The sequence below is a fragment of the Macaca thibetana genome, chromosome 2 (assembly GCF_024542745.1).
Source record: "Macaca thibetana thibetana isolate TM-01 chromosome 2, ASM2454274v1, whole genome shotgun sequence".
Lineage (NCBI taxonomy): Eukaryota > Metazoa > Chordata > Mammalia > Primates > Cercopithecidae > Macaca > Macaca thibetana.
This window is the reverse complement of record NC_065579.1, coordinates 87,641,285-87,668,885: the sequence shown is the minus strand read 5'-3', so window position 1 is coordinate 87,668,885 and position 27,601 is coordinate 87,641,285. Positions and strand designations below refer to the sequence as shown.

Sequence of the window (27,601 nt, the reverse complement as noted above, 5' to 3'; positions counted from 1 at the left end):
CCAAAGTAGCATGGAGGGTAAAACAGTGCCATTTTTTGCCACCCTCCTGTTTCCTGGTATACTTTTTTTTTTTTTTTTTTTTTTAAGATGGATTCTTGCTGTCTCCCAGGCTGGAGTACAGTGGCGTGATCTCGGTTCACTGCAACCTTGATCTCCCAGGTTCAAACAATTCTCCCGCCTCAGCCTCCTAAGTACCTGGGATTACAAGGACACGCCACCACGCACAGCTAATTTTTGTATTTTTAGTAGAGAGAGGATCTCACCATGTTGGCCAGGCTGGTCTCGACCTCCTGACCTCAGGTGATCTGCCCACCTCGGCCCCCCGAAGTGCTGGAATTACAGGCATGAACCACACACCCAGCCTGTTCTCTGGCATAGTTTCTAGGAATGCACTTCAGCAATAACCAGGAACAGTCTGTACTTACAGACAGCTCCTTATCTCAACTGCTAATCATGGATTCCATTTCCTGGATAAACAGTGGTATCATCTCATGCCCTACTGCTTCTCTACAGTTCTTTCACACTTTGCTGTGGTTTTTCTTTTCAGATGCCCTTAAACTATATTTAGGCCATTCTGGCACACACCCAACTATTTCCTCCAACCTTACATTTACCATTAAGTAGGTGGCCATGTGACCCGTCAGTACAGTTGCTCAGCATCACTGGAGGAGTGGACTGGCGATATGCAAAGTGCAAAAAATGGAAACTAACTTATCCAAGAGCTTCTAACATAAACAGAAATGCTAAGGAGATTCAAAGCAGAAATCGGTAAAACCATATATCCCTACGTGAAGCAAAACAGATTTTGAGATACATATAAGACAAGCCTGAACAGGAAGTTCAGATGACAATAACTGATTTACTAAGGGATTTTGGCAGATTTCTTACCCCTGAAGCCAGAACCACAGTGGGAGCACTAGGAAGCAGCTGGGGATGCCTGTCTTAGTCATTCTGGCTATAAATGCCTCAAAATCAAATGTGATGCTGTAGCATCATGATTCCTAAATCTGCTGCCTAAGCAGATGAATCAGCAGGGACACTTATTAAAATTAAAAACCCAGATTCCCAGGGATCTCAAGAAGATTCTGATTCGTTAAGTTTGAGATGGTGGCCTAGGTAGCTATAAGCAGATGATTCTTATAACCAGGTAAGTCTGAGAAAGTAGTTAATAAACTTACAGATTTTAGAACCACCGATAACACTATGAATTTTTTTTTTTTTTTGGAGATGGAGTTTTACTCTTGTTGCCCAAACTGGAGTGCAATGGCAAGATCTCGTCTCACTACAACCTCTGCCTGCTGGGTTCAAGCGATTCTCCTGCCTCAGCCTCCTGAGTAGCTGGGATTACAGTCACCCACCACCACGCCTAGCTAATTTTTTATATTTTTAGTAGAGACGGGGTTCACTATGTTGGCCAGACTGGTCTTGAACTCCTGACCTCAAGCGATCCACCCACCTTGACCTCCCAAAGTGCTGGAATTATAGGCGTGAGCCACTGCGACCAGCCCTCACTATGAATTTTTAACTTGATCCTAATCTCTACCTAATATCTAAAATCTTTGTCTATTTTGGGGGATTCTTCTCAAAACAATTCATTTTCCTTAGACAGGTAGGCTGGGTTTCAAGCTGAAAAACATCTATATAATAATCTTTTTTTTTTTTTTGGAGACAGAGTTTCACTCTTGTTGCCCAGGCTGGAGGGCAATGCTGCGATCTCGGCTCACTGCAATTTCTACCTCCCGCGTTCAAGCAATTCTCCTGCCTCAGCCTCTTGAGTAGTTGGGGTTACAGGAGCTCGCCACCATGCCCAGCTAATTCTTGTATTTTTAGTAGCGACAGAGTTTCACCATGTTGACCTGGCTGGTCTTCAACGTCTGACCTCAGGTGATCCGCATGCCTCGGCCTCTCAAAGTGCTGGGATTACAGGCATGAGCCACCACGTCCGACCATTGTTTTTTGATTTTGAGACAGTATCCCTCTGTCACCCAGGCTGAAAAGCAGTGGCACAATCTTGGCTCACTGCAACCTCCTCCTCCTGGGTTCAAGTGATTCTCCTGCTTCAGCCTCCCAAGTAGCTGGGATTACAGGTGCACGCCACCCACCACACTCGGCTTTTGTATTTTTAGTAGAGACGGGGTTTCACCACATTGGACAGGCTGGTCTCAAACTCCTGACCTCAAGTGATCCGCCCGCCTCAGACTCCCAAAGTGATGGGTGGCTCACACGTGTGAGCCACCGTGCCCAGCCCATATCTTAATAGTTTTAGAGTATACCCGCCAAAGGTTGAGATAATTTAACCCCGATATTCTAAAAGTATACCGAGGTTAGAGACAACTATTTTTCATTAGTTCTGGAATAGAGAACTTGGAGTTAGCAGGCCTGAGTTTAAACACTTTGTCATTTATTAGCTGTAATGCTCCAAGGAAGCTGTTCAAACTCTGAGCCACAGTTTCCTCATTTGTAAAACAGGGGTGAAAATCCCCACCCTCCAGGGTTGTGTGTGGATTATAGATAATGTATAAATACAAGCAAAGCATACAAAAGCACTCAATATTGATTCCACAGTCATCTACCACACTGACGATGTTTTAGTCAATGACAGACTGCCTATGTAACAGTGGTCCCATAAGATTGTAACAGTGTATTTTTACAGTACCTTTTCTTTGTTAGATATGTTGAGATCCACAGATACTTATTGTCCTATTACAACTTCCTATAGTATTCAATAGTAACATGCCGAACAGGTTTACAGCCTACAAGCAATAGGCTACACCATACAACCTAGGTGTGTAGTTAGTTATTCTATCTAGATTTAAGTACACTGTGATGTTCACACAACAAAATCACCTAGTGACACATGTCTCAGAATGTACCTCAGAATGATGATTAGGTGATGCATGGCTACATTTCAACTGACTGAGGAAAACATGGCTCTATGTGCTATTTCATTTTTTTATTTTCTATTTTTTTGAGACGGAGTCTCGCTGTCACCCAGGTTGGAGTGCGGTGGTGCGATCTCGGCCCACCACAACCTCTGTCTCCCAGGTTCAAGTGATTCTCCTGCTTCAGCCTCCTGAGCAGCTGAGATTACAGGCATGTGCCACCATGCCCAGCTAATTTTGTATTTTTAGTAGAGATGGGGTTTCTCCATGTTGGTCAGGCTGGTCTCAAACTCCTGACCTCAGGTAATCTGCCTGCCTCGTCCTCCCAAAGTGCTGGGATTATAGGCATGAGTGACCATGCCCGGCCTCTATGTGCTATTTTAAAATTCTCTCAATACATTAATTCTCCCATACCTCTAAATTATAAAAAAAATGAACTCTACCAAAAGCTAAGAATCATTAAACAGATAACAGCCCAAACATCAGAGGTATAAACTACAGCATTCTCCTATCAGAAATAAACAGGACAACAGCGGATCCCTTTTAGAGATGAATCAAGTAGAAAGTTGTGTCCATGAGTCAGTTGCCTTCACTGCCAGAGACAGCAGTGTTCCCCTGCCTCTTGGACCATTCCTGGATCCTTTGTAATACATAACCCGGCTCTTGCCAATGATTACTACAGGAGTAGAAGAGTTTCACACCAATGGACTTGTTTTTCCAGCTGGGCTTTCACCCACAGGTTCTTACGGGATCAGCAACCCTGACACCCTGAATCTTTTCAGCACCTGTCAATTATTTAGGCAAACATCATCAATTATATGTGAACTTTCCCACCTCTACCCAACACAAACCTTGGAGGGCTGAACCTTTGTTGACTGGGCAATCCCTTCTCCAGTAGTTATGACCTGTTTCTGAGGGGACACAGCTATCATGTGACCCCCTTTCACAGTCACATACTGCGGGAGTGGTGACTGGCTGGCAGCTCCTGTTGCGGGCACGTGAGGTGCTTCACCAGGTTCCTGTTTGATGATCACCTTGCAACAAACATGATCATGACACTGAATAAACATCCATAGACATCCCATTTTATAAAGCTGCTAATATATGAATCTTTTCTGTTTGCAGGGATTAATGAATTGATGAAACTTGATCTGTAAAGAATGACTCCACCAGAAGGGTAAATACACATACTACTTAAACACAGTCCATACCAGCTATTAAAGGGACCAATAGTAGGATCTGAACTTGATTCTGTGCTCCTGTAATAACACAGTTACTTGTTTTAGAGACTGTGGCAAATGACAGCAGAGAGAAACACACACACTGTTTGTGCTCCATGAATTCCCATCTTGCTGGACTCCAAGGGCTGCCCTGAGGACATCATTAAATACATAGAAGCACATCTCAGAATAAGAAGCTGAGACCTACTAAAAAGTAACACGTTGATAGGCCAGGCGAGGTGGCTCATGCCTGTAATCCCAGCACTTTGTGAGTTCGAGGTGGGAGGATCACAAGCTCAGGAGTTCGAGACCAGCCTGACCAACATGGTGAAATCCCGTCTCCACTAAAAATACAAAATTAGCAGGGCGCGGTGGTGCGTGCCTGTAATCCCAGCTGCTTGGGAGGCTGAGGCAGGAGAATCGCTTGAACCCAGGAGGTGGAGGTTGCAGTGAGCTGATGCCGTGTCACTGCACTCCAGACTGGGTGACAAAGTGAGACTCCGTCTCAAAAAAAAAAAAGTAACATGTTGTAGGGGTGGTGTCAATCAACTCCAACATGCCACAGAAAGTACTATGACTTCTGGGATAATGTCCTAATACATACTTACTTTTGTGAAAGCTCCAAGTCCTCCTGTTATAGGTTTGGGGCTTTGAACCTTAGGGTGACTCCCAATTGGGCAAAGAGGTGGCATAGATGCAAACAAAGAATCCTCCTGCTGTGTGTGTAAAAATACATATTTTACAATCAGGATAAATGGGTGATTTCAGATCATCTAGTCACTTGTATTTAATACAAACCTGTGACATTCTCTAGCAATATAAAGAAACAAAAGACTGGCTGGGTGCTGTGGCTCACGCCTGTAATCCCAGAACTTTGGGAGGCCGAGGTAGGTGGATCACCTGAGGTTGGGAGTTCGAGACTAGCCTGACCAACATGGAGAAACTCCGTCTCTACTAAAAATACAAAAATTAGCCGGGTGTGGCGGCGCATGCCTGTAGTCCCAGCTACTCGGAAGGCTGAGGTAGGAGAATCGCTTGAACCCGGGAGGCGGAGGTTGTGGTGAGCTGAGATCACGCCACTGCACTCCAGCCTGGGCGACAAGAGCAAAACTCCACCTCAAAAAAAAAAAAAAAAAAAAGAAAAGAAACAAAAGACAAAACAACCTAAAACTCCCTGGGGTCTTCCAAGCCTCTACACCTGCATTTTAACATTGCTTTAGAAACCAAATGCAAAAAAAAGCTGTAACTTGGAAACAATCTACTCATCTGTGTCCTGCTGTACGCTGGAAAGACTTCTAACTTACTACCCCTAATATTTGGTTGACTTTATTGGTCTTCCCTGATAGTTGGTAAACCACTAAAGGACAGGGACTGTATTTAGTTTATTTTATATCCCTGGAGCCTAGGTACTAAATAAAGAAATGAAAGAAGCGGGCAGCTGCAATGTTTCAGTAAATACTCTCTTTTAATAGTACTCACAATTGATTTGTAAAATTTACTCAATGAACACCTAGAATACAAAGGAAAATTTTTCAATAAAAACTTAAAAAACAAAAAAAAAAAACTTGAATAATTTGGCACAGGCAAAGACAACAAAAGTCAACATTCAAAACTTCCGTAGTTTCTCTTTAATTCTCAAACACAAAATGCAAATCTCAGAGGCAATCTGTCAAAATTCAGAAACAAAGAACACTTCTTGAAGGCTGTAGAGTAAAATGATCACCAAGAAACAATAAAAATTAAACCAGGAGAGTTAAGAGTTTCAAGATTACTATAATTCAGACATTCATATAACAGTGCCAACACACTGCACAGAATTTAGAGAACAGCCTCGCCTTGGAGCAGAAAATCATTCAGTATCATCATTAGCGTCTAAATCAAAGAAATGCTGTGTCAGGCACTAGTCATTTGACTGGAACAGGTCAGATCATATTTGGAGTTGTAAATTTTAAAGGATTGCTTACCCAGAAAAAGGGGAGCAGGGGAGAGACTCTGTGGAGGTAAAAGGTTAACACATGGAAAAGGAAACACTGATGCGCCCCAACTTAGGATGGGGTTATGTCTGGATAAACCCATCATGAGGGGAAAACATCATAGGCCAAAAGTGCATTTTTGACTTCGCACATTTTCACCGTATGGTGGGTTTATCTGAATATAACCCCAGCGTAAGCTGAGGGCTCACTAAATGCATATTGCTTTTGCACTAGGGTAAAGTCAAAACATTGTAAGTTGGACCACTGTAAGTTGGGAGCCATTTGTATATTTACTTCTTGGTGGTGCAAATACAGAAAAGACAGGAATGTGCTGTCAAATGAATGTTTTTATATTTTAAAATTTTTTTTTTATGGGTTAAGGAGTGGAAAGTTTAAAAAGCAAAAGAAAGGGGAGCGGACAGCAGCTCTGTTGCAAGAGAAAGAGGTGTCCAAAAGGGAAGAGGTCAGATGAATATTTTTATAAGGAAATATTTTTAACAAACTATTCAAATAAATAAGAAAATGAATAATCTTATCACACTAAGTTTTCAAATTGATACTGGGTGACTATTTGACACAGGTGCTGTGAAGCATTTTTGACACTATGAAAAGGTCCAAGTGAGGTAGTAAAGTCTGGAGTAGATCCAAGTAAGTTAGTAAAGTCTGGAGGTAGTAAAGTCTAGACACCTAACAGCTTGAAGATTCCATTTTATGAAATTTGCATCATCAACTGACACATTCTTGCTGAGGCTGAACATACTATGTTCAGAAACCGGCAAAGTGGCTGGGTGCAGCTCATGCCTGCAACTGCAGTACGTTGGTAGGCCAGGTGGGAGATCTCTTGAGGCCAGGAGTAAAATACAGCTTGGTTAATACAGGGAGCCCCCATCTCCATTTGAAAAATTATTTTTTAAAAATGAAAAGAAAAAGAAGCTGGCAAAGTGTAATAACGCAGTAAGAACGTTACCTTGACAGCAGATGTTACAAAACTACTTCCATGAATTTTAGGAACAGGGGAACCTGTTCCTTGGGAGACCTGAGAAGCCGTGGAGATCTTGTTTGTAGGACTTCCTGAGAAGCAAGGCACAATTAAAAGTAAAATATAAACAAAGTAAAATTTACAAAATGTAATTTTAAAGCATTTCCACCATCCTCCCCTCTTTCCCACTATTTATTTTTCATTTTTAAGGGTTGAAAAGTCATTGTTAAGGCTGAAACTAGCATGGAAAAAAACCCTTAAGGACCCATCCCCGTGAAGCTGATCTCATGCTCAACCTGAAGAAGGTAAGAAGCTGGTAAGGACATGCAGAAGAATAAGTAGTAAAGTCACTTGTTTTAGACTACTCCTTGTACAATAAAGAGTAGCATATTCTTGTATATTCTACTCCTTATACAATAAAAGACACTATAAAGTATTCTATTTCTATGCTCTACTCCTTATACAATGAAAGATACTATAACATAATGATACTGTTTAACAAATGTGCCAGAATACATGCATTCTGCTAGCTCCTTCAAAGTAGTTTCATCAGAAAGTTACGCCTATTCCAAAATGCTGCCAACATTATTATTATTCTTATTTTTTTTTTTCATGAGACGAAGTCTCACTCTGTCACCTGGATTGGAGTATAATGGTCTGATCTTGGCTCACTGCAACCTCCACCTACTGGGTTCAAGTGATTCTCCCACCGCAGCCTCCTCAGTAGCTGGGACGACAGGTGCACGCCATCACACCTGGCTCATTTTTGTATTTTTAGTAGAGACGGGTTTTGCTATGTTGGCCAGGCTGGTCTCGAACTCCTGACCTCAGGTGATCCGCCCACCTTGGCCTCCCAAAGTGCTGGGATTATGGGCATGAGCCACCGCGCCTGGCCAACATTAAACATTTTATACTCCATTTGTACAACTGCCTTTAGGGTCCGAAAAAAATTTAGTCATATTATCTATAGTCAACAAGACCCCAAATAGTATTTAATCATTTACTCCACTTACCAAACTTGCCTCCAAAGACTTCTGGCTGATTCCTAAAACCAAATGTCATGAAACAATACCTATTTGGCATCCCTAAGTATGTTCAAAAGATACTGGGTAAGCCTTGAACATAGTAATTTTTAAGGGCATTCCACAATTATAATCATTATTAAAGTTTAGCCTTTCCAAAAACAAAAACTGCTTGGAAAAGCCCAACATACATTCATGTGTCAAATCCAATAGGTTAAACAAACAACAACAAAAAAAATCAGTCTCATTATAATTGTCCCTTTTATTTCATTTGTCTTCCATTCTTAATTAGAAGTGAAAGCTACACGGAAGTTTATAGTTAGGAGCTTGTGTTTAAATACAGGTTGAACGGGGCTGGGCGCGGTGGCTCACGCCTGTAAATCCAGCACTCTGGGAGGCTGAGGTGGGTGGATTGGAGTTTGACACCAGCCTGGCCAACATGGTGAAACCCTGTCTCTACTAAAAATACAAAAATTAGCTGGGCGTTGTGGCGCACGCCTGTAATTCCAGCTACATGGGAGGCTGAGGCAGGAGAATCGCTTAAACCTGGGAGGTGGAGGCTGCAGTGAGCCGAGATCACAACACTGCACTCCAGCCTGGGTGAAAGAGCAATAGTCTGTCTCAATAAATAAATAAATTAATTAATAATAAATATAGGCTAACTGAAGGGAATAAATAAAATAATGTTAGGGAAAGCATTTCAAAAAAACCTAAAAAGCATGATACGGCTGCATGGGATTATAATGAGGAACACGGTGAATCCAAAGATGACTTCTTCCTATTAGAGTTCTCTTTAAAATTGAAGGTTTCAATTTCTCCTCCCACAACCAGAATGGGTCTTCTCTGAAGAAAATAGTATCACTTTTTTATTTGACTGGGGAGAAATGTATGTGGCCCACAATGTTAGCAAAAGCTTCTTTGGAAGAGGTAGTAACCACATTGCTTACAGTCCCCCAAAGAGTAAGTCTTCCAAATGAAAACAAAATCAACTGTTCTTTTAAGAACATTAATTACGGCTTATTTTGAATTTTTAGAAATTAAAAGAAAACTCAAGTAAATTCTAAAAAATGCACCTTTTACAGAGTAAATCTCCCCTCAGAGGAACAGTATTGGCTTTCCTTTTATGTATTCTCGCTTCTCGTTTACAGGAGATTTCATTCTCCAATTACATGGCTATCAAGTAACGGCAGGATTACGTTTTTAATAAAAGATCAGGCCGGGCGCGGTGGCTCAAGCCTGTAATCCCAGCACTTTGGGAGGCCAACACGGGCGGATCACGAGGTCAGGAGATCGAGACCATCCTGGCTAACACGGTGAAACCCCGTCTCTACTAAAAAATACAAAAAACTAGCCGGGTGAGGTGGAAGGCGCCTGTAGTCCCAGCTACTCGGGAGGCTGAGGCAGGAGAATGGCGTAAATCCAGGAGGCGGAGCTTGCAGTGAGCTGAGATCCGGCCACTGCACTCCAGCCTGGGCGACAGAGCGAGACTCCGTCTCAAAAAAAAATAAAATAAAATAAAAAGATCAAACCCTTTGGATTGTACAAATATTGATCACATACACACCTGTACTGGGAGTGCTGGCTCCGATCATCTGCCCCGACTGCTTGTCCATGATAACATAAGGATTATTAATAACAGAGCCGGCAGTGCCTTGCTTCACGTGAACTGGAGTGGAAGTCGGGGTTCGAGGCAATGGTGATGGGCTTGGAGTTGATATTGGGGAACCTTATTAATTAAAAAGGGAGAACAGAAACAAAATACACATATTCAACTCATGTAAGATGTCGAGGACAAGGAAGAAGGTCAGTGCCACCAGGACAAAGGTAACACATTGGGAAAATAAAATGGAACTGCATGCTCCCAGTACTGAGCAGCAACAGGGGTATAGGGGAGGCAGAGGATGTATGCTTCATGCTCTGCATCCTTATCCTTGGACCAACAGCATCAGCATCACTGAGGAAACTGTAAGAAACAGATCTTACGGTCCCATCCTTGACCAACTGAACATAAATCTGCACTTCAACAAGATCTCCTGGTATGCACATTACAGTTGAGAAAGCAGTGCTTTACACAGCAATGCAAAACTGCTGAATCTTTTTTTAAACTGCTGAATCTTGATATGATAAATCTTTTAACACCACAGACAGGCTGTTATAGTACTGGTTATACCTGAAGACACTAAAATTAGGGAGAAAATGAGTAAGTGCCAGGCGCAGTGGCTCATGCCAGTAATCCCAGCACTTTGGGAGGCCGAGGTGGGTGGATCACCTGAGGCTGTGAGTCCAAGACCAGCTTGACTAACATGGAGAAACACTGTCTCTACTAAAAATACAAAATTAGCTGTGTGTGGTAGCGCATGCCAGTAATCCCAGCTACTCGGGAGGTTGAGGCAGGAGAATCCCTTGAACCCGGGTGGCGGAGGTTACAGTGAGGCGAAATCACACCATTGCCCTCCAGCCTGGGCAACAAGAAAGAGGAAAGAAAGAGAAAAGGGAGGGAGGGAAGGAAGGGAGGGAGGGAAGGAAGGAAGGGAGGGAGGGAGGGAGGGAGGAAGGAAGGACATTAGTAAGTAAATAGCTAGATTTAAGAAACTTGTGTCTTGTTTTGAATAGGAAAATATGAAATTCACCTACCCAGAGCAAAAGTCTCTGTCAATACTATGTCACAGTCATAATCCAGAAAGATTTGTGTTCCCGCAAAATACTCTCAAAAGTTACTGACACTTAAAACATCCTCTACTGTCTTTTATTGATCAAACTTATCATCCATGAACTTCTCTAAACTTCAAATCAATTTATATGTTTGGCCTATTCTACCTCTGAGTAGTAAATTCCAAAATTTTCCTACCTGGTAGGTAAAATTGCCTACCAATGGCAGGGAGCGGTGGCTCCCACCTGTAATCCCAGCACTTTGGGAGGCCGAGGTGGGTGGATCCACTGAGGTCAGGAATTCAAGACCAGCCTGGCCAATATGGTGAAACCCCATCTCTACTAAAAATACAAAATTAGCCGGGAGTGGTGGTGTGTGCCTGTAGTCCCAGCAACTCAGGAGGCTGAGGTAGGGGAATCGCTTGAATCCGAGAGGCGGAGGTTGCAGTGAGCCAAGATTGTGCCATTGCACTCCAGCCTGGGTGACAAGAGTGAAACTCCATCTCAAAACAAAAACAAAAACAAAAACAAAAAAAATTGCCTACCAATTAGAAGCTATTTATCTCTCATCAATTTCAAAGATTTGGATCATATTTCTGCTTAGCTGTCTACTTATAACACCAAACATTCCCTTTTCCCCCCTTCATTTAAGTATTGTACAGAAGTCCTCACACTTCCTGGATATTTTCAATTGCCTTTTAACAAATATGTTTTGTTCTAAGGTGGAACAGTCAAAACCATAAAGTATGTATTCCTACTAAATTTTACTTAACATATGTGAAACTGTCACAAGACAAAGGATAATCCAACCTTAGTGAAAAAGACAACTCGGAACTACCTACTGACAATAGGAATGAGTAATTTTCTAATGTGGTTACAGAGAGAATAAAGCATTTCAATTCCCACCCAATTCTAACCCTTAAAGCTTAACTCCACGCCAAAGGCCTCTAAACTTTTTCTATTACTAGTCACTGTGGTTTCCATGTATATAATCCCCAAACACGATTCCTACACTGTAGTTTCAGCCATATTTGCTAGCAAACATTTTACCTCTGGTGATTCTAGGAGACAAAAATTTGACCATTTCAGTTTCATTTATTTCCTCCATTCATTTCCATATGAATAAGCTTTGTTTTTGCCTTGTGACAGTTTTGCAATCAACAGCGATAGACTTCCTTTTGTTAAAGAAACACTGCTTAGAAAAACTTGAGAGAAAAAAAGCCACAGTATTTTGTTTTGTTGTTCCAACAATTTTAACATCCAGTCAACTCCACATACACTGTCTTCCACACATCTGCATACCTGACACAATCTTGCAGCTCATGGTGATGGGCTGGAAGGACTTTCCAGGTGACTCAGGATTAGGAACCTGACTTTGTGGCACAATTTTGCAGCTTGATGCTATTGGCTGGAAAGCTGAATTGCCATGAGAACAAAAGGTAACTTTCTGGGATGTTGTCATTTTGGTGGGTGTTCTTTCCAATGAAGATGGCAAAGAATAAAACGGAGCGTGTCGTTCAGCTTCAGTGCCAGCTGGGAATCCTGCTTGAGATGAAAGGCAAATGGCAAGTCATTAATCGCTTTGAAATAAAACCTTACCATTGTGGAAAAAGAATAAAAATGCATTATTTCAACACCCATTTTAAACCATGTACTGGTAGCAAAATAAATACAATCAATTATCCCTTCATATTTTTGGTGAAAAATATATATGCTTAGAATAATGTTTAAAGTGCTTCTTTAAAGAAACTTGAAAACATTATTAACTATAAACCATATATAACATAAAAAGAACACAAGTCCTTATGTTCCTCCATTTTTTAATATATAAACTGAAAAACTGTTTAGAGAAGAAAAAAATCTTAAAAAGAAAACATTCATGAAATCTAATGAATGATATCCTCCTATCTTATTTATTTATTTTTGAGACATCATTTCACTCATCACCCAGGCTAGAGTGCAATGGTGTGATCTCCGCTCACTGCAACCGCCGCCTCCCAGGTTCAAGCGATTCTCATGCCTCCCTCAGCCTCCTGAGTAGCTGGGATTACAGGTATGCACCACCATGTCTGGCTAATTTTTGTATTTTTAGTAGAGACAGGGTTTCACCATGTTGGGCAGGCTGGTCTTGAGCTCCTGACCTCAGGTGATCCGCCAGTCTCAGCCTCCCAAAAGGCTGGGAATTACAGGCATGAGCCACCACGCCCAGGCCCTCTCCTATCTTATAAATGCCCATAAAAAAGATGCAATTGAAATCTAAAGAGGAATAAAGTTGAGATTTTATAATACTAACATCACATTAAAATATAAGCTTAAAATACAAGCTTAGAAATAAAACATTTAAGGTCAATTTTATATCATTTATGCTTATATATGGGCACATTTAAATATATATACACTTACATATTTGTTAAATTTAAAAATGGCATGGTAAAAATACACTGTTGGTGATGAATCTTTTTTTAAGTAAAATCAGGTACTTAATATTCAAGTTTCTTGCTCACACAATCAGAAGCTGAACTATAAAGTCCTCCTGTAATACGTTAGAAGGAATTATCAAGTGATAAAAATCTGTTTTAGGCCAGACGTGATGGGTCATGCCTGTAATCCCAGCACGTTGGGAGGCTGAGGTGGGTGGATCACCTGAGGTCATGAGTTCGAGACCAGTCTGGCCAACATGGTGAAAATCCATCTCTACTAAAAATACAAAAATTAGCCGAGCGCAGTGGTGGGCACCTGTAATCCTAGCTACTAGGGAGGCTGAGGCAGGAGAATTGCTTGAATCCAGGAGATGGAGGTTGCCATGAGGTGAGATCACACCACTGCACTCCAGCCTGGGTGACAGAGCAAGACTCCATCCCAAAATAAAATAAAATAAATTTAAAAATCTCATGTTTTTTTAGTGGTTTTTACATTTTAGAAAATATCAGTAGAACTTCACGGAAATTTTTTTTTTTTTTTGAGATGGAGTCTTGCTCTGTCGCCCAAGCTGGAGCACAGTGGTCTCATCTCGGCTCACTGCAAGCTCCACCTTCCGGCTTCACGCCATTCTCCTGCCTCAGCCTCCCTAGTAGCTGGGAATATAGGCGCCCGCCATCACACCTAGCTAAGTTTTTGTATTTTTAGTAGAGACGGGGTTTTACTGTGTTACTCAGGATGGTCTTAATCTCCTGACCTTGTGATCCGTCCGCCTTGGCCGCCCAAAGTGCTGGGATTACAGGTGTGAACCACTGAGCCCAGCCGGAAAAATATTTTTGACAAGGGTGGAGATTTGGCTTTCATAACAGAACTGTGCAGTAGAGGGAGCATGGTCTGTTTATGGCAAAGTTATTTTCCATATACTATAGGTCTCCGAAAGCAGCAAATGGGAAAGGAATGAATGCCTCAGAACAACTCTATGCAAAGAAAACTGCTGTATTACCTTTCTCCACAGAGGTATCGGGTACTGGCTCGTGTGACTGCTTTACTGGTGAAGAAGCTTTCACTGGGGCTGGAATGGTCAAAGGTAAAGATGGAGGGGCATCAGAGATATCAGACTCCGAGGACTGAGGATATATATAGTCTTCTCCCAGAGAATGGCGATGGAGTTCAACATCTACTACCTAGACAATTGGGCAACAATCAGGCTCATGAGTCCATCATCAAGGTCACAGAAAGCTCAAGTCCTGTCTAAGAATGTGATCTCAGGGATGTGAGAGATAACTTCTAATCACACTTCAAAGGCAATTTCAATCTGAGGACCTAAAGGATTTATTCTAGAAGGTAATCTAATCTGGTTTAATAGATACATACCTCAGTGAAAATTTAATCTGGCTTAACATACAAATCTCAGTGAAATCACTCACAAATTGGGGCTTTTTGATTTTGCTGTTGCTACTCCTTACAACACTATTGCTCCAAATCTTTGCATGGCTGCCTTTCTCACCAGCAGGACTCAATGAAGTACACCACCTCAGAGAGACCATGCCTAATCACCTAAGCATGAGCTACTTCCTTATCCCCCAGCTACTCTTATCTTCACAGCACTTATTTGTAACTGCAGTAATTTTATTTGCTTCTGTGTTTACTGTCTACCCTCCCCATTTTCAATGCCACATTTAGAAAATGTCAGTAGAACTTCATGGAAATTTTTTTTTTTGAGACGGAGTCTTGCTCTGTCGCCCAGGCTGGAGTGCAGTGGTGTCATCTCAGCTCACTGCAAGCTCCACCTCCTGGGTTCAAGCCATTCTCCTGCCTCAGCCTCCCTAGTAGCTGGGACTACAGGTGCCCACCATCATGCCCAGCTAAGAATTTGACTCTTTGAAGGAAGAAGCTTCCGTGTTCATTTCTGTATTCCCAGCACCTGGACCAGTGCTCAGTAAGTACCCTCTGATATAATATAGCAGATTTCTCTAGACAGAGTAAGATTTAATTAGTGAACTCTGATTAAATGGTTATTGCTGATATTATATCATGAAAACAAAAAAAGGGGGAGAAGGTGAAGAACAAAGTTGGAGGTTTCAGACTCCTGATTTCAAAATTTATTGCAAAGCTAAAGTAATCAAAACAGTATGCTGCTGGCACAAAGACAGACACACAGACCAATGGAATAGAATAAATCCTCACATATATGGTCAAATTATCTCTGACAAGGGTCGCAAGACCATTCAGTGGGGGAAAAGACAGTATTTTCAGCAAATGGTGCTAGGAAAACTGGATATCCACATGCCAAAGAATGCAATTAGACCCTTACCTTACACTATATACCAAAATTAACCCAAAAGGGATCAAAGAATGAAACATAAAAGCTAAAACAATAAAACTCCTAGAAGAAAATATAAGGGAAAAGCTTCATGACACTGAATTTGGTAATGGTTTATTGGGTATGACACCAAAACCACAGGCAACAAAAGAAAAAACAGACAAATGGGACATCAACTTAAAAACTCCTGTGCATCAAAAGACACAATCAACAGAGTGAAAAGGCAAAAATATATCATGGAATGGAAGTAAATATTTGCAAATCATCTATCTGGTAAGGGGTTACTATCCAGAATATATGAATAACTCCTGTGACCCAGCAACAACAAAAACCAAACCACCTAATTAAAAAATGGGCAAAGAGGCCGGGCACAGTGGCTCACGCCTGTAATCCCAGCACTTTGGGAGGCCAGGGCTGGCAGATCACGAGGTCAGGAGATCGAGACCATCCTGGCTAACACAGTGAAACCCCATCTCCAATAAAAATACAAAAAATTAGCTGGGCATGGTGGCGGGCGCCTGTAGTCCCAACTACTAGGGAGGCTGAGGCAGGAGAATGCCGTGAACCCGGGAGGCGGAGCTTGCAGTGAGCCGAGATCGTACCACTGCACTCCAGCCTGGGCGATAGAGCGAGACTCCGTCTCAAAAAAAAAAGGGCAAAGACATTTTCTGAACGTCTTTGAATAGACATTTCTCCAAAGAAGATAAACACATGGCCACCAAGCACGTGAAGGGATCCTTAACATCACTAATGATTAGAGAAACACAGATCAAAACCACAAGATACCACGTCACAACCATTAGAATAACTACCATAAATTAAAATACAAACAAATTAACAAATGCTGGTGAAGACGTGGAGAAACTCAAATATGTGTGCACTGCTGGTGGGAATGTAAAATGGTGCAGCCGCCACGAAAAATATAGCAGTGGTTCCTTTAAAAATAGAATTACCATAGGATCCAGCCAATTCCATTTCTGGGTATATACCCAAAAGAATTGAAAGCAAGGATTTGAATAGATACCTGTACACCTACGTTCATAGCAGCACTATTAACAGCCGCCAAAAGATGGAAGCAACCCAAGTGTCCGTCAACAGATGAACAGATAAACAAAATGTGGTCTATACATACAATGCAAATATCATGCAGCCTAAAACAGGAAGAGGGGCTGGGCACAATGGCTCATGCCTATAATCCCAACATTTTCGGGAGCCAAGGCAGGAGGATGGCTTGAGCCCAGGAGTTCAAGACAAGCCTAGACAACACAGTGAGACCCAGTCTCTACAAAAAATAAACAAGTAAGTAAATAAATTAGCTAGTCATGGTGGCACACGCCTATAGTCCCAGCTACCTGACAGGTTAAGGACAGATTACTTGAGCCCAAGAGTTCAAAGCTGCAGTGAGCCATGAATGCACTCCAGGCTGGGTGAGAGAGCATAAATAAATAAATAAATAAAAATAAATTTTAAAAAAGGAAGGAAATTCTGACACATGCTACAACACGGATGAAATCTGAGGACATTATGCAAAGTGAAATAAGGCAATCCCAAACGGACACATACGGTATGATTCCACTTATATGAGGTACCCTAGAGTAGTCAGATTCACAGAGACAGAAAGCAGAGCAGCAGTTGCCAGTGCTGGGGGGCAGGAGCAGTGGGTAGTCATCGTTTAATGGGTACAGAGTTTCAGCTCTGCAAGATGAAAACAATTCTAAAGATGGACTATGGTCACGGCTGCACAATAACGTGAATGCCCTTAATGCCACCAGACCGTACACTGAAAAATGAATAAGACAGTAAATTTTGTCTTACATGTTTTTTAACCACAATTTAAAAAAAATATATGAACCAAGGCTGGGTGCAGTGGCTCATGCCTGTAATCCCAGTGCTTTGGGATGCTGAGGTGGGAGGATTGCTTGAAGCCAGGAATTCTAGACCAGCCTATGAACATAGTAAGACACTCTCTCTATAAAAAAATGTAAACATTAGCTGGGCTTGGTAGTGCAGGTGTACAGTCCTAGCTACTTGGGAGGCTGAGGTGGGAGAATGACTGGAGTCTAGGAATTCAAGGTTGCAGTTAGCCATGATGTTACTGTACTCCAGCGGAGACCCTGTCTCAACTAAAAAAAGAGAAGAGAAAAAGAAAAGGAAAAAAGAAGAGAAGAGAAGAAAAGAGAAGAGAAGAGACGAGACGAGACAGGGAAGAGGAAGAAGAAGAGGAAGAGGAAAGAAAGAAAAGAAAAGAAAAGAAAAAAGGAGAAAGCTTGGTGCGGTGGCTCACGCCTGTAATCCCAGCACTTTGGGAGGCCGAGGTGGGTGGATCACCTGAGGTCAGGCAGTTTGAGCGCAGTCAGCAGATCAAGAGCAGCCTGACCAACACAGTGAAACCGTCTATACTATGAAAACAAAAATTAGCTGGGCGTGGCGGTGGGCGCTTGTAGTCCCAGCTACTCGGGAGGCTGAGGCAGGAGAATAGCTTGAACCCAGGAGGCGGAGGTTGCAGTGAGCCAAGATCGTGCCACTGCACTCCAGCCTGGGCAACAGAGCATCACTTCCTCTCAAAAAACAAAAAAATAGGAGGGGAACGGGAGGGGAGGAGAAGGAGAAGGGGAAAGGGAAGGGAAGAGGAGGGGAGGGTTTGCTGCGCCCCCACCCAAATCTCATCTCAAATTGTAATTCCCATGTGTTGGAGGAAGGGCCTGGTGGGAGGTGATTGAATAATGAGGCATATTTCCCCCTTGCTGTTCTCATGATAGTGAGTTCTCACGAGATCTGATGGTTGAAGTGTGTGGCACACCCCACTTCACGCTCTCTCTCTTGCTGCCATGAGAAGGTGTTTGCTTCCCCTTTGCCCTTCCACCATGATTGTAAGTTTCCTGAGGCCCCCTAGCCACATGTTTCCTGGTAAGCCTGTGGAACTATGAGTCTATTAAACCTTTTTTCTTCATAGATTACCCAGTCTTCGGTAGTTATTTATAACAGTGTGAGAATGGACTAACACAGAAAAAGTTAAAAAACAAAACAAAAAGAACACTAATTTTTTCCCTAATTAAAAATGAAGATCAGCCAGAAGCAGTGGCACACACCTATAATCTCAGCACTTTGGGAAGCCAAGGCGGGCAGATCACCAGAGGTCAGGAGTTCAAGACCAGCCTGGCCAACATGGTGAAACCCCCGTCTCTACTAAAAATAGAAAAATTAGCCAGGCACGGTGGTGCGTGCCTGTAGTTCCAGCTACTCAGAAGGCTGAGGTAGGAGAATCACTTGATCCTGGGAGGCAGAGGTTGCAGTGAGCCGAGATCATGCCACTGTACTCCAGCCTGGGTGACAGAGCGAAGACACCGTCTCAAAACAAACAAACAAACAAACAAACAAACAAATGAACAAACAAAAATGAAGATCAACTTTCATCCTACTCATTCCCAGATAATACTGTAGGGAAAAAAACCTACCGTCTCTGCTCCAAGAGTCTGCAAGCCAGTATAAGTTCTATCCAGCTATGGAAAGACAAAAGGGAGAGTGTTAAATTTCACTGCACTTACTTACATATTATCAAAGGATACAATCTAACCTACAGCTCTTTTGCAAGTCTTCATACCATAGGATCAACTCTTTCATAACGTAAAATATAAATTCACCACTTCAATAAAAAAATTGAGTAAAAAAAAAAATCAATAAAAACCTCAGACATATAGTTACTATATTTTTAATATAAATTATACATTTTAAAAAACCTATTCTAAGGACAATGTAAAAATGGAGGAAGTTTTACACAAAAAGATGTTTACTGCAGCATTATCTATAACCAAACTAAAAACAATATAAAAATCTAGAATAAAGGAATGTGTAAGTAAACCATGGACCATCAATCTCTGAAATATCATGCAGCCACACAGATGAGGTTTACAAAGACTATGTACAGATATTTTAAATGACAGGCTATACATGTTTTAAATGCATACATTCTTGGACACAATTATATACTTGGAGTGTATTTACTAAGCACTTAAAAAAAAAGAACGAACATATAGGCAGTAGAGGCAATGCTAATGACTTCAAATATACTGGCATCATAATTTGCTTTTCGAGAGAGGAATATAAACTGAGGGAATGTTAATAATATAAACAAGAGTTTACAATTACACAGAAAAAGGTTAAGTTCTTATTTGTAAATTTATATTCCACCACTAAAAAAAGGACTTGTGATAACAATATAAACATACAACAAGATTAATACAGAAAAGTATTAAATTGGGTAGAAAAAAAAGAGAGGGAAAAAATGAAGCCAGGGTAGATTAGTAAATACAAGGTTTTAAAGGCTTATGAGAGGTAGGTGTCACATCTGGTTGAGTTTCTTAGCAGCCAACATGAGAGGACAACTCAGTCAGTTATGAGATTTAGAGTTCACAAGATAAAAAGCAATACAGGATGGATTAATAGTGGTTCCACGGAAGAAGTCTGGAGTTTTAATATTTAAACCTGAGCCTATGGTATGACTGCTAAAAAAATAAAAGGCAATTTTAGGTTACATCCATTTTCATAGTCTCCAGAGCACACAGTCTCTCTGTAATCTGCACAGGTTTATGTTTCATTGTTGGGACCAAATTTTAAGAGGGACATTGGATAGGACAGAACTATTATCAATACAAGAAGAGGAATTGTAAAACAAAGCATACAAGAAATGTAACAGGAACAGGTTTTGCCTGGAGTAGAAATGATTTCAGGAGACACAAAGGCTATCATCAAACATTTTTAGGGTTCTTATAAAACAAAGCCTTACTCTATATTATTTCAAAAGTCAACAGCCTGAGGCCAGGCTCTGTGGCTCACTTCTGTAGTCCCAGAACTTTGGGAGACTGAGGCGGACTGATTGCTTGAGTCCAGGAGTTTAATACCAGCCTGGACAACATGGTGAAAGCCTGTCTCTACAAAAAATACAAAAATTAGCCAGGCGTGGTGGCAGGTTCCCGTAGTCTCAGCTACTCAGGAGGCTGAGGCAGGAGGATCTCTTGAGCCCAGGAGGTTGAAGCTGCAATGAGCCATGATCACACCACTGAATACCAGCCTGGGTGAAAAAGGGAGATCTACAAAAAACAAACAAACAAAAACAAAAACAAAAAACCAGCCTGAGCAACATGGTAAGGCCTCATCTCAACAAAAAATAATTAAACAATTAGCCAGGCATGGTGATGCACGCCTGTGGTCCCAACTACTCAGGAGGCTGATGTGGGAGGATCGGTTGAGTCCAGAAGTTGAGACTGCAGTGAACCGTGTCTGCACCACCACACTCCAGCATGCGTGACAAAGCGAGATCCTGTCTAAAACAAACAAACAAACAAAAAAACAGAAAAAAGAAACACTAGGACAAAAGGACAAAAAATGGGGTCAAGGTTTTACTAAATAGATGAATGTGTTAGCTTAGGAAGTGCTGTGCTCTAGGGTGATGGGTAAGGAGAGAGTAAATGACTACCTGTCAGAAATGCAGGATATAATAATTTCACACATTCTAGGAACTTTAAATTTTATGTAACTCTAACATTTAGAGTATTTAATATTTAATGTAGTATTTACAGAATCAAATACACATCATTATTTACTGAGAATTTCAGAATACAAAGATCACTTCAGGCTTTAACAGCCAGGAAAAGCTACATAGGAACTTGAAGAATGCAAAGAATTCAGACAAGCATCTGAGGAGGGGAAGAGCATTAAAAAAGACCCAAGGAAAGACGGCCCAAGGCATTTCTATGACAGGAATAGACTGCCAAGGCTAGAGCGGAATGTTCATCAGGGGTTTTGTGCAAGACAACCTAGGGAAAGTAAATCGAGTCAAAATGAGCCCTGAGAGCAGGCAGGGGCATTCGCACTTGAACAGGAATCCAATCAAGTTTTCTGAAAGGGATAGCAGAAAGGTTCTGCGGTTTTTAAGCGGATGGATCAGATACTGTCGTGTAGGATGCCCTATGAAGAAAGGAGATGGATTTTTAAAAGCCTATCAGGAGACAGCAGAATAATAGCCTAGGAATAGTGGGCAGGGGCCAGGGAGCGGTGGCTCACGCCTGTAATCCCAGCACTTTGGGAGGCAGAGGCAGATGGATCACTGGAGGCCAGGAGTTTGACCAGCCTGACCAACATGGTGAAACCCTGTCTCTACTAAAAACACAAAAATTAGCTGGGCGTGGTGGTGTGCACCTGTAGTCCCAGCTACTTGGGAGGCTGAGGCAGGAGAATCGCTTAAACCCAGAAGGTAGAGGTTGCAGTGAGCCAAAATTGAGCCACTGCACTCCAGCCTGGGTGACAGAGTGAGACTGTCTCAAAACAAAAAACAAACAAACAAAAAAGAATAGTGGGAAGGGAGGAAGACAGAATGTAAAAGAGATTATGAAGAAACAATAATGGTCTGCAACTGAACAAATATTTAAAAGAGGGAAGAACCAAAGATAGCTCCAAGAGTTAATTTAAAAATGACAGGAAAAATAATACTACAGCACAAATAAGGATCACACGGCTACAACACAGGTGTTTGGGGTCTCAAGGTCAATACACACAAAACAATAAAATGATGTTTTCCAGAAAACTGGTAAGAAACATTTTACTGTCATTTTAAAACACTGTCTCAAATAATCTTTCACCAAGAGCTCTAAGTGATATGTACAATACAAGATGTGAGAAGTACGTGAAGAATTCCTTTTGTTTAGAGACTAGGTCTGAGCCCAGTGCAACATAAGATAGTACGCGCTGTGTTAAAAATAAGATTAAAAGAAAGTAAAACTGGCCAGGCACAGTGGCTCATGCCTGTAATCCCAGCACTTTGGGAGGCTGAGGTGAGTGGATCTGCTGAGGTCAGGAGTTTGAGACCAGCCTAGCCAACATGATGAAACCCCATCTCTACTAAAAATAAAATGTTAAAAATTAGCCATGCGTGGTGGCGGGTGCCTGTAATCTCAGCTAATTGGGAGGCCGAGGCAGAAGAATCGCTTGAACCTGGGAGGCAGAGGTTGCAGTGAGCTGAGATTGCATCATTGCCTTCCAGCCTGGGCAACAGACCGAGATTCCGTTTCAAAAAAAAAAAAAGAAAGTGAACTATTTTAAGACCTTCCTCTAAGTAACAGAACAGTACTCTGTCCCTTAATAAAATGGCTGTGTGCCCTTTCACCTGGTTTCAGTGCTTCTCTGAGGTCATAAGGCAACCTAGTCTTATGATAATCTTTGGAAAAGAACTTAAGCCTCAAGTTAAGCAGTCCCACCTATCACCGATGGAAGGGAAATTTCAGCATGCCTTAGGGTTGAAAGAGGTGCATGTGTAGAAGAAAGGGAATGAAAAAGGAATTCCACAGATATACTTAGCTTCGGTTAGCCCAGTTTTGGGAGCCATTAACACGAACAATGTGATAAACCACAAAGTAAGGGTGCTTTGGAGATGTACAATATTAGGATTATGTCACATGTAGAGAAAATGTACATGAAACTATACTACTATAAAAAGGGTCTAAGGGAACACCAAGAAATGGTCTTTCCACTATACAAATTAAACATGGGCCGGGCAAGGTGGTTCACGCCTCTAATGCCAGCACTTTGGGAGGCTGAGGAGGGTAGAATGTTTTACCCCATGAGTTTGAGACCAGGCTGGGCAACACAGTGAAAAAAACTCCATCTCCACAAAAAATAAAAAAATTAACTGGGTGTAGTGGCATGTGCTTGTGGTCCCAGCTACCTGGGAGTCTGAGATAAGAGGACCACCTGAGCCTGGGGAGGTCAAGGATGCAGTGACCCGTGATCATGCCATTGCACTCTAGTCTGGGCAACAGTGAGACTCTGTCTTAAAAAAATAAAAAATAAACATTTATTTATATAAAATTGCAAAAATATTTCAGAAAACAAACCAAAAACAGGGCATGAGAAATAGATCACAATGTCATTATTTTAGTTACTCCAACATTTTGGTGTATTTCTTTTGGGTTTTTTTCTACCTTTCAAAGATCGTGGTTGACTTCATGTACATACAGTTTTATACAAACATACCTCAGAGATCATTGCAGATGCAATTCTAGACTACTGCAATAAAGTGAATACTGCAATAAAGCAAGTCACAATGAATTTGTTTCCCAGTGCTTATAAAAGTTATGTTTACACTACACTGTAGTCTATTAAGTACATAATAGCATTATGTCTAAAAAAATAATGTACATACCTTAATTAAAAATACTTTATTGCTAAAAAGTGCTAATGATCACCTTGAGCCTTTCGTGAATTATAATCTTTTTGTTGGTGGAGGGTCTTGCCTTGATGCTGATGGCTGTTTGTTGAAGGTTTGGGTGGCTATGGCAATTTCTTAAAACAAGACAACAATGAAGTTTGCTACCTCGACTGACTCTTCCTTTTCTGAAAGATTTCTCTGTAGCATGCAATGGTTTGCTACCTCGACTGACTCTTCCTTTTCTGAAAGATTTCTCTGTAGCATGCAATGCTGTTTGACAGTGTTTTATCCACAAGTTCTTTCAGAACTGGAGTCAATCTTCTCAAACCCTGCAGCTGCTTTATCAAGTAAGTTTATGCAATATTCTAAATCCTTTGTTGTCAATTGCAACAGTGTTCACAGTATCATCACCAGGAGTGGATTCCATCTCAAGAAGCCACTTACTTTGCTTATCCATAAGAAGCAAATCCTCGGCCGGGCGCGGTGGCTCAAGCCTGTAATCCCAGCACTTTGGGAGGCCAAGACGGGCGGATCACAAGGTCACAAGATCAAGACCATCCTGGCTAACACGGTGAAACCCCGTCTCTACTAAAAAATACAAAAAACTAGCCGGGCGAGGTGGCGGGCACCTGTAGTCCCAGCTACTTGGGAGGCTGAGGCAGGAGAATGGCGTGAACCCGGGAGGTAGAGCTTGCAGTGAGCTGAGATCCGGCCACTGCACTCCAGCCTGGGTGACAGAGCGAAACTCCGCCTTAAAAAAATAAAGAAGCAAATCCTTATGCATTAAAGTTTAATCACAAAATTGCAGCAATTCAGTCACATCTTCAGGCTCTACTTCTAATTCTTGTACTCTTGCTGCTTCCACCATATCTGCAGCTAATTCCTCCGCTGAAGTCTTGAACTTAAGTCATCCACTAGGGTTGGAATCAATTTCTTCCAAACTCCTGTTAATGCTGCTACTATGACCTCCTCTCGTGAATCACAAATGTTCTCAATGGCATCTAGAATGGTTAGTCCTTTCCAGAAGGCTTTCAATTTACTTTGACCAAATTCATCTGAGAAATCACTATCTATGGCATCTATAACCTTACAAAATTTATTTCTTTTTCTTTTCCTTTTTTTATTTTTATTTTTGAGATGGGGCTTGCTCTCTCACCCAAACTGGAGGGCAGTGGCTTGATCACGGCTCACAGCAGCCTCAATCTCCTGGGACCATGAAGCTGATCCTCCTCCTACCTCAGCCTTCCAAGTAGCTGGGTCTATAGGCACCACCATGTCCGGCTAATTTTTTTTTTTTTTTTTGTAGAGACAAGGTCTTATTATGTTGCTCAGGCTGGTCTCAAACTCCTGGGCTCACACAATCCTTCCTCCTTGGCCTCCCAATGGGCTGGCATTATAGGCATGAGCCACCATGCCTGGCCACAAAATACATTTCTTAAAACAGTAAGACTTGAATGTTGAAATTACTCCTTGATCTCATGGGTGCAGAATGGATACTGTGTTAGCAGGCACGAATACAACATTAATCTCCTTGTACATCTCCATCAGAGCTTTTTTTTTTTTTGAGATGGACTCTCACTTTGTCACCAGGCTAGAGTGCAGTGGCGCGATCTCGGCTCACAGCAACCTTCGCCCCCTGGGTTCAAGCGAGTCTCCTGCCTCAGCACCTCCCAAGTAACTGGGACTACAGGTGTGACCCACCACGCCCAGCTACTTTTTGTATTTTTAGTAGAGACGGGGTTTCGCCATGTTGGCCAGGCTGGTCTCGAACTCCTGGCCTCAAGTGATCCACCTGCCTCGGCCTCCCAAAGTGCTGGGATTACAGGCGTGAGCCACCGTGACTGGCCTCCATCAGAGCTCTTAAGGGACCAGGTGATTTATCAATGAACAATATTTTGAAAGGAATCCTTTTCTCTGAGCAGTTGGTCTCAACAGTGGGCTTAAAATTTTCAGTAAACCATGCTATAAGAGTTGTCTGACAGGTGCTCACAGAGTTGTCTGACACAGGGTTGCCACAAATCTTCCATTTTTTACAAATAGAATATCTACTGAGCACAATAAGCAAAGTGCAATGAAACAAAGTATGCCTGTACTCTGCATTTCACTTCCTATAAGGGCAGTTCTCCCCGTGGATAGACAACACTTCATAAGATATAATTTACAATGGCTGCACCATAAACCACATGGCCACATTCATCATTCAAGGATTTCTTATAATACAAAAGTATTACAATCTTATATAGTACTTTATCATTTCCAAGACATGTTCACTTCTGTCTTTACAAACATTATTTGCCCCACTTTATAGAAAAGTAAGCAGATTTTAAAAAGATTCAGTAACTAAGCCCTCAGAAACACACTGATGTTGAGGTCTGATCAAATATTCATGCATTCTGATTATCTGACCACTTTGTTCATCTTCTTAAAGGATATACATTGTCCTGTAGAGTTATTCTCTCTCTGATGATTGCATCAGGGGACAAAGTTGTGTTGTAGCAGTAAGCATAACACACTCAGAAATACTATCTCCCCCCCGCCCACTATTCTTAGCCACTTCTTGCAGAAGACCTAACACTCCCACTTTGAATACAGTTGACCCTTGAACATGGGTTTGAACTGCACAGATCCGCTTACAAATGGATTTTCTTCCACCTCTGCCACCCAAGGCAGCAAGAGCAATCCCTCCACTTCCCCAGCCTACTCAATGTGAAGATGGCGAGGATAAAGACCTCGAAGATGATCCACTGCCACTTAATGAATAGTAAATATACTTTCTATTCCTTTTGATTTTCTTAATAACAGTTCTTTTGTCCAGCTTACTTTATTATAAGAATATAGTCCATAATATATATAACATACAGAATATGTGTTGACTGTTCACACTATTAGGAAGGTTTGCCGTCAACAGTAGGCTATTAATAGTTAAGTTTTGGGGGAGTCTAAAGTTGTATATGAATTTTTAACTGCGAGGGGGCCCTTAACCCCCATGTTGTTCAAGGATCAACTGTAGCTGGTACAAAGAGACTTCAAAACTAGGGAGCGATGTTTTGTTACAATACCTTCAGATTATGTATGATATCTATCCGCTTGTTCTGGCTGTCCTTAAAGTGAACTTGAACTCTGACGGGAAACTCACCCCAGCCTCTTCTGGTCAGGTGAAAAGGAGGCTCTCTATGGAAAAGCAGATATTAACACGTTCATCCATGTTCACTCTCTCATCCTACACAGGAAAAGTTTTCTGATAATGGATAAATCAGAAATTCACTGTCTTCTGAGAACCATTTAGGTTCCTCATTTAAAACTAAATCAATACGCTGAATTTTGCTAAAATGCTAAATTATAAAAGAAAAAATTCAACTCAAACCTCTATTAAACTTTCAATTACTGAATGCTAAGAGAGTAAACTTAGACTATATAATCCAATGTCATCTTCACAGACGAGGGAACTAAGATGATCTGATGAATGTCACTAGAGGGCCAGGATCCTTAATTGGCATTTGACAGATATAGGCCATGAGATATACGTTCCCTACCCTAAACCCTTGTATTTATTCCTCCACTGAGGCAGAAACAAAATGAATCATGAATGTGCTCAACTGCAAGTGACAATTTATTTGAAACTCTCTGCTAAGAAGACTTAAAGAAAGATCATATGTTCACAATATGACCTTCCCTGAATAGTGACAACAACTGATTTTAGTGGCCAGAGAGGAATGTGTGTGCATGCTAACTGGACTGGAGAATTCTCAGCACAATGTAATTTGTGAAAGAAAAACAAGGAGGGGGGGTGGGAATTGATGGAAAAGAAGAGCAAACTGTTAATAACTGGTGATGGGCACAAGAGGGTTCATTATACTCTTTACTTCTGTATATGTTTGAAATTTTCCATAATAAAGAAATTTAGAAATTTAATTGAGATATCATTAAGTACTCAA

The 27,601-nt window shown here is 41.5% G+C and overlaps 1 protein-coding gene across 10 annotated transcripts in view; it reads right to left on the bottom strand.

Moving 5' to 3' along the window:
- Positions 1 to 27,601, bottom strand: part of LOC126948402 (kelch-like protein 24) — a 172,850-nt gene that overhangs the window by 42,602 nt on the left and 102,647 nt on the right. For 9 of the 10 annotated variants that reach the window (XM_050780153.1, XM_050780155.1, XM_050780154.1 and 6 more), the window contains 8 exons: positions 26,726 to 26,837; positions 18,922 to 18,966; positions 14,147 to 14,327; positions 12,028 to 12,270; positions 9,641 to 9,802; positions 7,043 to 7,146; positions 4,711 to 4,818; positions 3,734 to 3,916 (listed from right to left, as the gene is read on the bottom strand). In XM_050780153.1, the coding sequence (XP_050636110.1) occupies positions 3,734 to 3,916; positions 4,711 to 4,818; positions 7,043 to 7,146; positions 9,641 to 9,802; positions 12,028 to 12,270; positions 14,147 to 14,327; positions 18,922 to 18,966; positions 26,726 to 26,837 (1,138 nt within the window). The remainder of the gene's footprint in view (positions 1 to 3,733; positions 3,917 to 4,710; positions 4,819 to 7,042; positions 7,147 to 9,640; positions 9,803 to 12,027; positions 12,271 to 14,146; positions 14,328 to 18,921; positions 18,967 to 26,725; positions 26,838 to 27,601) is intronic. The other variant, XM_050780156.1, reaches the window with a different exon arrangement.